This window comes from Microtus pennsylvanicus, chromosome 1 (genome assembly GCF_037038515.1).
Source record: "Microtus pennsylvanicus isolate mMicPen1 chromosome 1, mMicPen1.hap1, whole genome shotgun sequence".
NCBI classification, from domain to species: domain Eukaryota; kingdom Metazoa; phylum Chordata; class Mammalia; order Rodentia; family Cricetidae; genus Microtus; species Microtus pennsylvanicus.
In genome coordinates this window covers 164,606,400-164,617,457 of record NC_134579.1, presented here as the reverse complement: position 1 = coordinate 164,617,457, position 11,058 = coordinate 164,606,400, and the positions used below count along the sequence as shown (strand labels likewise).

The 11,058-nt window shown below is 42.6% G+C and overlaps 1 protein-coding gene across 3 annotated transcripts in view; it reads left to right on the top strand.

Annotated features, from left to right (window-relative positions):
- Window positions 1–1,749: 1,749 nt before the first annotated feature.
- Window positions 1,750–11,058, top strand: part of Pdss2 (decaprenyl diphosphate synthase subunit 2) — a 242,778-nt gene continuing 233,469 nt past the window's right edge. For 2 of the 3 annotated variants that reach the window (XM_075944547.1, XM_075944538.1), the window contains exon 1: window positions 1,750–2,343. In XM_075944547.1, coding sequence (XP_075800662.1) covers window positions 2,045–2,343 — 299 coding nt within the window. In that variant the 5' untranslated portion in view covers window positions 1,750–2,044. The remainder of the gene's footprint in view (window positions 2,344–11,058) is intronic. The other variant, XM_075944537.1, reaches the window with a different exon arrangement.

Below are 11,058 nucleotides of genomic sequence, written 5' to 3'. Positions count from 1 at the left end.
TCTCCTTGGACAACCCAGAAGCTCAGGCCTTGCTACTTTTTAGAATGGTAAAATACTTCACTTTTTACATTTATTTTTACATAGTAATAGACCTGGGCTTTATTGCAAGGAATGTACCTCTTACACAGAAACTATTTCCAAAATTCAGTTTACCTCCCCTGTGGGGAGACTGTTTTTAAATGTAACTTACCTTCAATGAAATGTACTCCTAAGTTTTATCTATACTTTTTTGTAAATAACAGATTTTCTTTTTTTTTTGATACAGGGTGTCACTATGGTGCCCAGTGTAGCTGGCCTGGAACTGGTTGTGTAGATCAGGTCGCCCTTGAACTCAGAGACCCTTCAGCCTCTGCCTCCTGAGTGCTGGCAAGCACCACTATGCTGGCTCTAAGAGAGAAATTTAAAATCACAGGAGATTTGGCATTCAAAGAGATCTGCAGCTAAACCTTCTGTAGATTAAAAACCTTTGGTTTTATAGTATGAGCAATTTCTGCCTTTTAAATCTTAATTTTATATGTAGTTTAAAAGCCTAGTTCATTCACATGATGTGAATTTAAAATATCAACCATTAATTTTGGAATCTTAAGTGAGTTTAAAAAACTATTCCTGATTGTAAGATGTAGGTGACTAGTCCTTTAGTGTTTTTACTTCTTAATTTAATTTTATTTTTTTGGCAACGGCTTGAACCTGGAGTTTTGCGACTTTAACAATTGTTTTGAGTAATTAGAAAGGGCAAGATCATAGACATACTTAACGTAGGTAGCATTAGTGGGGCAGAGTGGCCTTCATCTGTAATCCCAGAATTTGAGAGGTGCATAAGGATCAAAAGTTACAGGTCAGTCTCTGCTACAAAGAAAGCCTCAGGCCCCTGAGGCCTGTAACAAAAAGTTCCATCCAATACTGAAATCATCGCCACTCTGCCAATAATCTTTTAGCAATGAGAAGAAAAGAAATTTTGGTGGCATATTACTCAATGTTTTGGTTAAGAGTGTGTATTTAAATCAGCAAGTTGTTGACTGGTAGGTGGCTCAAAGCACTAGCTTCATGCATGAGGCCTGGGTTCACACCCTTGCTTAAACCGACCATAGTAATTTACAATTCGGCTGTGCATCACTCAGTTTTCCCATAATGCAGGGAATAGTAGTATCCTGAAAATGCAACAAAAGATTGAGAGAGCCAATATGTGAAATGCAGTCAGGCCAGTGAATTTTCCATCCTCGCAGCATCCTTGTGCAGAAGGCAAAGTTGCTTCTGTCTGGTTTTTTCACAGGAGAAACCTGGACACGTCGGCCAGAGCTGAGGGGACCGAGCGATTTGCGTCCCAGCTCTGCGGGGGTCCGCGGCGCAGACGACTCCCAGCAGGAGGGGCGACCCCCAGGGTCCTCGCCCCCCACTCCAGGGCCTAAGGCGGACAGAAGCGAAAGGCGACCCCGCCAGCCCGAGCCACGGTCCCACGACCTCACTGCAGACGCCGGCTCGACTCACGACATATTTATTTACGTAAGCTTCACTCTGCGCCGGGCTGGGGGAAACGTTCTGGCGACCCCGAATCCTCCCAGATCCAGGGCTAGAAAGGAGGCTGGAGAGCCTACCACATCCCCGCCGGGCGGGACACTGAAGTCCACGGCAGAAGCTTCCAGCCATTTCCCTCGCACCGTGGTCACCGCCAAAGCCACGCCCCTCTGGGGCGGTCCCAGTGGTGCCGTAAAGTAAGGCGTACTCTTTGCCGCTCATCAGTCCGCCCCTGTCTGTACGGCAGGCCGCATTCCATGCCTCCAATATGGTGTTCTCCGTGTAGCCTGTGACTGTAGCGCTATTTACCACAGGTGGCCAGTGTAGTTTTGGGACTGCGGCTGCGGTCCCGCCAGGTTGGTTTGCAGAAGCAGCAAACTTTAGTTCCGGTTACGGCTCCGGAAAGCCACATTTCTCCGAGAGTCTGGAATCGCCGTTGAGTTTTAGAATCTGAAAGTTCCTCTTCAGCCCTTGTTTCCTGTGCCATCTCTGGACACCTTCCCCAGGTCCCTGACCCTCTCAGATTCACACTATGAGCCTTCGGAAGCTGCTGTTGCGCCTGTCCGGTTATCTCGGGGCGGCTGGTCCCCCACGTCGCCAATGGTGGTGCTCCGGGGCTCCCGACACCATCTCCTCAGTAGTCTCCAGGCGTGCTCACTCCTCCAGGTCTCCAGCCCATTGGAACCAGGTGGTGTCAGAGGCAGAAAAGATCGTGGGCTACCCCGCTTCCTTCATGAGCCTGCGCTGCCTGCTGAGTGACGAGCTCAGCAACATCGCCATGCAGGTGCGCAAGCTGGTGGGAACTCAGCACCCTCTGCTTACCACTGCCAGGTGAGCGACCCACCGACCCACCCGTACCCACGCGCCTTTTTTATTGCTGTTATGATATGATCAGGACACTCATGCTAACTCTGTTCCCAGCTAGTTCTTTTATTACCCGTGCCCCGTCGTCTTTTTTTCTTTTTTCCTGGTAGAACACTCAAGCTAGCTCTGGGCCTGGTCAGTTCTTTTATCCCTTCTCTCCTTCTCTTTGGTGTCTTTAAAAAAAAACATTATTCTATTTGGCTCAGCTCAGTGGATAAATGGTTTTCTTAAGAGAAAACCTTGGGGATGTTTTTCACAGTTTCTCGTAACTAATAGAGGTGCACATGCTTCTGTGAAGATATCAGAGACGTGTGTTTATTTAGTCACACTCAAGATGTGAGATTTTAAAAGTGGAATAGATCAATTTTCATTTCCTCACTATTAAAGTGTTCACCTACAGAAAGGTTAAGACGGGAGAGACAGACTGACAAAGTAGACAGCTCTTAACAAATATCCAGGTATAGCACTATCCGGGTAAAAGTCATTATCCTCATGAGGCTTTTACCTCTTGATGCTGGACCAGCGTTAAACCTGCCCTTAGAATTAAAAAAAAAAAGAAAAAAACTTTATCATTTAAAAAACAACTCATACCTCGTGGTTTGTAGTTTATTTCAAACGGAAAGAGAAGTTGCAAGATGGGGAGATGTCTTTGCCGGTACAGCGCTCGCTGTGCCAGCACAGCCACCTGGAATGGTCTCCAGCAACCATGTCTAAAGGCTCGAGGCTTGTAATCCCAGCACGGAGGATGTAGACTGGGGATTCCTATGGATTGCTGGTCAGCTAGTCTGGGCTAAACGAGAGACCTTGTCTCAAACTCTGCAGTGGAAAAAGAAACAATGCAGTTGGACGTAAAGTTGGGAGGTGGGATTGTTCAACACCATTAGCTCTTAGAGAAATGCAGATTTCCGTCACCGTGAGATGCTCTCACGTGCTTATGAGAAGGAGTGAAATAAACACTGGCGATGCCACAGTCTGGAGAAGAGACAGAAAAAAACAGATTTTGCACGCATTGCTTATAGGAATGTAAATTGGTATGACCAATATGGAAAATGGCAGTTTCTTATAAGATTAAATATATATTATACATTTCATTGATCCAACTCATGAACATTTATCCCAAAGAAATCATCGTGTCAATATCAGAACCTATACAGGGATGTTTATAATGTTAAAAGTTGGCTGTAAGTTTGCCAAAGTCTTGTCAGCAAAGTGTTGATAATTAAGAAGAAGTTACTTTCAGCATGGGTACTTGGAATAGTCCCAACCGGACCAACCCAATGTCATTCATTGGTGAATCTTTGACCAAACTAATACATGTAACAATACATTTTACACCATTTGTATTTATTTGTAGTACATTTATAAAATTTATAAAATACATTTATAATTCATATAACACCATATTTGGTGGAGCTGCAGAGATGTCTGAGTCATTAATTGCCTACAGTGCAAGCTTGAGCACCTGAGGTTAGATTCCAAGTACCCACCAAACAGCTGCCACCAAGAGTTGTATAAGTGGATTTTGTAACCCGAGTGTTGAAGTGCAATATGGAGACAGGCCAACCCTTTGATCCCATTGGCCAACCAGCCTATATCACTAATGAGTTCAGTGAGACCCAAATTGAGTTCAGCGAGTTCAATGGGAGACTGTGCGTGTCTCAGTATAAGGTGGAGCAAGATCAGGGGAGGCACCCAGTGTGCACCTCTTGCCTCCACATGTGTGCACATCTATTTGAACATATATGTGCCTTCCCAAACACAAACACTACTTTTTATTTGAAAGTTAGGAGTCACCATGTGACTCAGCCATTCTACTTCTAAATATTTTTCCGAAAGATTTTTAAAACGATCTCAGATAGTTATATATTTATGTTTATAGCATTGTTTACCATATCCAGAAGGTAGAACAGCTCATGCGTTCATCAGTGGTGAGTGCATCAATGAAATGCAGTTTATACATAAATGGAATGTTAACCAACCTTGGAAAAACAACTGCATATTTTACAACAGCTGAACCGTGAGACTGTATGCTAAATGAAATGAACAACCTATAAACATGCATTCTGTGTGATTCTGCCTACATGAGCATCACAGGAGTCAAACTCAAGAGGAAAAGGGTAGAAACTGAAGAGCAGTTATGCTAGCACTACTGAACTAGAGACACTTTGGTGGGGACAGGTCGTGCATTTCATCAAAGGGTAGTTATTTGGTGATTTTGAAGACAGGGTTTTACACTGTTACCCAGGCTGGCCTGGAACTCTCATGCCTCTGCTTCCTAAGTGCTGAGATTAAAGCCACCATACCCAGCTTTCTAACACTGTTTTTTTTTTAAAGAACTGAGTTCCACAAGTTTATATTATGTATAATCCCATTTATACAATGTGTTTTTTTTAATATTATTAGTATTTTGGTCACTTTGACACAAGCTGGAGTCATCTGGGAAGAAACCTCAATTGAGAAAATGCTTCTATTAGATTGGCTTGTAGGCAAGACTATGGCATATCTTCTTGATTAATGATTGATGTGGGAGGGGGAGGGCCCAGCCCACTGGGTGATCGTACACCCTGGGCAGCTGGTTCTGGGTTGTATAAGAAAGAAGGCTGAACAAGCCAGTGGGAGCAAGCTAATGAACAGCAGACATCCATAGTCTCTGCATTAGCTCCTGTCTCCAGGCTCCTGCCTTGGCTTCCCTCAGTGGACTACAACTGGGGAATGCAAGTCAAATACATCATTACTCAGTAAGTTGTCTTTTGTCAGTGTTTTATCGCAGCAATAGAAGCCAAACTAGCATTTAGATCATTAAAAAAAAAAAGTAGAGATGGCGAACAGATAAGCGACATTTCTAGTTAGGCGACATTGTTGGGAGAAGGGAGGAATAAAACGATGAAGAACTGGATCATGCTGATGGGCCAGTTTGGAGTCTTGTGATGGTGGCTGCATGAGTTTAGACAAGGAATAAAGCTGCACAAACTGAACACAAGATTGAGAAGCTGCTGAAAACGAAAACAGAATAAAGTTGATTTAGGGTAGTTGTATTATGCTACAAGTATAATGCAGTAATAATTTTGTCACTGTTGAGTGAAGCTGTGTCCAAGGTACAGAGAACTCTATCCTATTTTTGCTACTTGTTGTCTATAATTATTTCAGTATTTAAAAAATAAACTTAGAGATATATCACTTCAAATCAAGGTGTAGTGAGGATGAGATGGGACTAGGAGGGAGGAGAAGAGAAGGGGAGACCGTAGACTTGTGTTTCTAATTTCAGTTCCATAGGTACACAGCATATGACACCAGCAACTCATTTCACTTTTCTGGGTTTTCAGTCACTAAACAGTGAAGTAAGGGGTTTCCCAAGATGATTTCCAATCGTGTTGCCAGTCCTAAACTGTCTGAAAACTTCTGTTGGACCTGGATTTATTTTGTAAGAAAGCCCTTCTCAGTGAAAAAAATCAAATGCAGTGGTGCAATGAATATGGTTCTTCTGCCACAATTTAAAAATCTGAAAAGCAGTCAGATGTTGGTGGCTTACACCCTTAATTCCAGCACTTGGGAGACAGAAGCAGGTGGATATCTGTGAGTTTGAGGACAGCCTGGTCTACAGAGTGAGTTCCAGGACAGCCAAGGCTGTTACACAGTGAAACCCTGCCTTGAAAAACCAAGCAAATAAAACTAAACAAAAAACCATAAAAGCTCAGAAAATAATGTATTTTTCAGACTCATAACCTGATCTAAATGGAAATGAGACTTTTATTCATATACCTTTTATTCATCCCAGTGAATGTGAATATTCATTTTGTTGCAAAAATATTAATGTTTGACTACAGATCTGCTTAGTCTTGCTGGAGTATAGAATTAAAGCACTTTCCTAAATTCTAAAAAGAGTTACATTCTGAAAGATACTTGTTTCATAGGTGTGGTGGTTTGAATATGCCCCCATAGGCTCAGATATTTGAATACTTAGTCATCAGAGAGTGGCATTATTTGAGAAGGATTAGGAGGTGTGGCTCTTTTGGAGGAAGTGTGTCATTGGGGATGGGCTTTGAGGTTTTCAAAGCTCATGCCAGGCCTGTAGATCTGGATGTAGCTCTAAGCTCTTGCCCCAGTGCTGTGAGTGCTGTTTTGTTCTTGCCATGCTTCCCACCACGATGATAGTAGATGAAACTTCTGAAACTGTAAGCAAGCAAGTTAACTCATTTCTTTTATAAGAGTTGCCATGATCATGCTGTTTCTTCACAGCAGTAGAACAGTGGCTAAGACAAGGGTCTTTGGATGAGGGGCTGTGGACCTATCCAAGCTGGACAGTGGTCTATAGGAATGCCCAGGTAGATTATTAGTGTAGGAGAAACTAAAGGTAGCCACAGTGAGCCAACCTGTCCCTTCCTGCCAATACAACTTGTGCCCTGTGGTTTCATTGTTGCCTGTATAATTCAATGAAGTACTCACTTGTGCATAATAAATACTTCAATCAATATTTCTGTGTGGATCATTTATGTTTAAGTGTTTTTAGCTTTTGTAAGTTTCCTTGACATACTACTGTGCTAGTTAGTTTTTATTGCCAATTTGGCACAACCTGGAGTCACTGAGACAGATATCCTCTATTGCAGAATTGCCTTGATCAGATTAGCTTGTGCTCATGACTTGATTGATGATTCATGCCAGCACACTATAGACAACTCAGTGCTATCCCGGAGCGCCTCTAATGCCAGCACTCAGGAGGCAGAGGCAGGCAGGTCTCTGTGAGTTCAAGACCAGCCTGGTCTACTTAGTGAGTTCCAAGATGGCCAAGGCTACATAGTGAGACCCTGACTCAAAACACAAACAAGAAAAAAACAGAAGGAGAAAAGCAAGCAAGCTAGCTAGCAACTAACTTGTAAGTAAGCCAGTAAACAGCATGCCTTCATTATCTCTTTTCTTTTCTTTTCTTTTCTTTTCTTTTCTTTTCTTTTCTTTTCTTTTCTTTTTTCGAGACAGGGTTTCTCTGTAGCTTTGGAGCCTGACCTGGAACTAGCTCTTGTAGACCAGGCTGGCCTCGAACTCACAGAGATTCGCCTCCTGCCTCCCGAGTGCTGGGTTTCGGTGATTGATTAACTGTTACCTGGAAGTATAAAAGGAAACTAACCCTGTTATTCCCAAGTTGGTTTTGGCTATCGTGTATATCACGGTGAAAATAGGCCAAACAAACTGGAGCAACTGTTGATTAGTGATAGCCTAGATGCTTCTGAGATCTAGTGGGCAGTAGTTGGTGGTTTAAAAGATGGCACGGATGCCTCTTGCTGTGGGACTGCTCAAAGTGTTGTGCAAACGCCACTGGCTTCTTTTAGTGATGTGGCTTTATTTTCTTGGATTATTCTGGACAGATTGGGCTTTTAGGATTAAACATTTGTTTAAATACTTTGCCTTTTTGCTTTTGCCTTCAGAACACTCTGCTCTCTAATAGATTCAGAATGGTGGGATTCATTAGTATGCTGTTATAGGAGAAAAGTATAGCTGTAGTCTCTTAGGGGTCATTGATTCCTTAGAAAAGACAGTTTGTTCCCCTCCACTTTAGTTACTTGGCTGTCTAGAGAACTCATTAGGTTTTTTTTTAATTTGTTTGTTTTGTTTTATTTCTTTTTGTTTGTTTTTTTAATATGGTGAAATTCTTTAGCATTCTTTCAATTTGTTATTAGAAATTTAATTTTAGTCTTCCATGTTTATGAAAGACCCTTTCTAGATTCAGTTCTGTAATTACTGACTAAAAACCTTTATTACTTACAAAGAACTTTTCTTGGATGACTAGGAGAAAATTATAAATTTTAATTCATTCCACAAATATTTGAGGTTCTCTGGGCATGGGGTGTACAAACATGAATAAGACGCAGTTGTTGCCATCCAGGAATTCATGAGAGGTGCAGTGAGCAGGAGCTCCCGACTCGGCCTGGCTTTGCACCCTGCTCCCCCCACCTCCCCGAACTCTCAGGCAGTTTACTGTAGCTCCCTGTGCCCTGGCCTGGGTAAGAGTGGCACTTAAGTCAGGGTTTTATGGGAGTAAAAGAGTTACTGTAGATCGAGTATTTAGAACAGTGCCTGGCACATAGCTGATCTCCAAACGGTAGCAGCTGTCGTTGCTATTGGAAATCTGTTTCAGCGGGAACACAAGCCGAGCTTCAGAGTGCCTTGAGAGAAATGTGGCATGTGTGACTAGTGTGCCGAGCAGACAAGCAGAAAGCAATGTCTTTCTGGTGAAACTGAAGATTTCTAAAGGCAAAGTGACCTGAAAATTGGCTTGTGTTGGATGAGAAGGAAATAACTGAAGCAGGAAAATATAGACACAAGAATTGCTTGGAAAACCTAGGAAACTTTGTAGTGATGTAGGGCAAACATGGAATGGGATGAAGCAAAAGAAGAGGCCACAGATGTCTGCTCCATGATGCAGCAAGTAATGATGGACTGTAGACTTGCTCCTCTACTGCAGATAACCAGAAAACTGGACAGAGCATAAGCAACAACTACATTTCATTTATTGCTAAATACTCCTGTTTGTAACTTCTCTTAGATAGGTTTCTGTTGCTATGATAAAACACCATAACCAAAAGCAACTTGGGGAGGAAAGGGTTTATTTCAGCTTGCAAGTTACAGCCCATCATGAAGGGAAGTCGGGGCAGGAACTCAAGGCAGGAACCTAAAGCAAAAGCCATGGAGGGGTGCTGCTTACTAGGTTGCTCCTCATGGCTTGCTCAGCCTGTTTGCTTGCTTGTGTCTTCCTTTCTCATTTTTTGAGATAGGGTATCCGTGTATAGCCAGCTTGAACTAATGGAGATCTGCCTGCCGCTGACTCCTGAGGATTAAAGGCCAAGGCAACACACCTGGCTCAGCCTGCTTCTTGTATAATTTAGGACCACCTGCACAGGCATGATACTGCTTACAGTGGTCTGGGTTCTCCAACATAGTTATTAATCAAGAAAATACTCCCCAGACTTGTCTACAGGTAATATGATGGAAGCATTTTATCAGTTGAGGTACCTCTTCTCAGATTGACAGGAAACCATTCAGGACAGGCTTGTCTACTGAACTGACACAAAGCAGTTTATTTACCTATATGTTGTGCATGAATATTGAGACTGTCTTTAGATTTTGGCTACTGGTAGTGAAATGTCTGCGAACCAAATAAAGTTGATTTAAGAGATAAAGGAGAAGTTGAGGCCAGATTTTGGGGTAATCTTTATATTTCATTAAGAAGATATAATTTTAGCTGAGTGTTGACAGTGTGTGCCTTTAATCCCAGTACTTGGGAGGCAGAGGCAGATGGATCTCTGTGACTTCAAGGCCAGCCTGGTTACACAGAGAAACCCTGTCTCAAAAACTCAACATAAATAAAATAAAAGAAGATAAAATCTTATCCCACTGTCAGTAAGAGATCTCTGACCAGATGCGGCCTTTAAAAAGCTGGCTTTAGCAGCTGTGGAGATCATAAATTGTAGAAAAGATAAGCTGGGTGCAGAGAGACCTAGAAGAAGACTGCTTCATTAATTTCTTTCTTAGCTGCTAGTTCAATGTGTCCCCTAATGGCCAGGTTCTGTGCTTATCATAGAGAATATAAAACCCACCAGATACCAAGTCAGTCACATTGGCCTACTCCTTACCAAGATTTCTAGTTAAATAAAAGACATATAAAACTGTCAGTGCAATAAAATATTTCATACATGTTATGATTAAAACGTTTAAAATTTAAATGATGACAACACAAGAAAGGCAAGTGGTTCTGAGCTCAAAGATAATGAACTGAGAAGTCTTAGGTTCCTGACATTGAGATGTTGTTGGGGACCAAAGGGTGAGGTGGGGTATGAATTTAGGCAGTAGCTCTGGAAATGAAGAGGAAAGAATGGGTTCAAAGTCCTTTCATGAAGTGGGGCTGAGAGAACTTGATGGTTATAGAGAACAAACCTGAAGTAAGCTGAGTGGCTGTTTCTTGAGGTAGCAGGGGCTATTTGTGGGGGAGGATGTTTGGAGAGCACAGAGAAAAATTTGTGTCCTTAGTGAAGTGTTCGGGGCATGACGAGATGTCTAAAATGCAATCAGACGTGGATCAAGTACCGATAAGGAAGGCGGATACCAGAGCCAGAGCTGGAAGTGCTCACCTGGGTAGGACTGAAAGCTCAGGGTTTCTAGTCTCTCAAGCATAGTACATAGGATTGTCAACATGTTTTAGTTATAAACAAATTGACTTGGCATGACTTGACAAGGAGGAGCTAATCGGGCCTTGGAACCTCAAATGGGGATGAGGACATGGTAGGGAAACCAGAAGCAAAAATGACCAATGTCTATGGGCAGCACTGGGTCAGAAGTGTTGCCTCTGGCTGGATTAATCCTTGGATGGATCCTCTAGCTTCAGAGTCTATGGGAGGCAGTCTGACCTTTCTTGCATCATAAACTTGATCCATATGAGCTCCCCTGTGTGCTAGCAGTGTGTATTGTGATCAGCCCTGCATAAGTCTTGGCCACTCTTTGGTCAGTTGGTTGATAAACTGATATGTTTCATAGAGTAAGAGAAAGAAATATCCCCAAAGAAGACATGAAATGTTGCAAGACAAAATGTAGCATGCCCTTTGCCTGAATTTACTGTACCCCTAGTTTTTATTGTACAGATAGTTTAAAGAATGCCCCCCCCAACTGATGCACTTAGTCCTCCATGGCGCTTCTTCA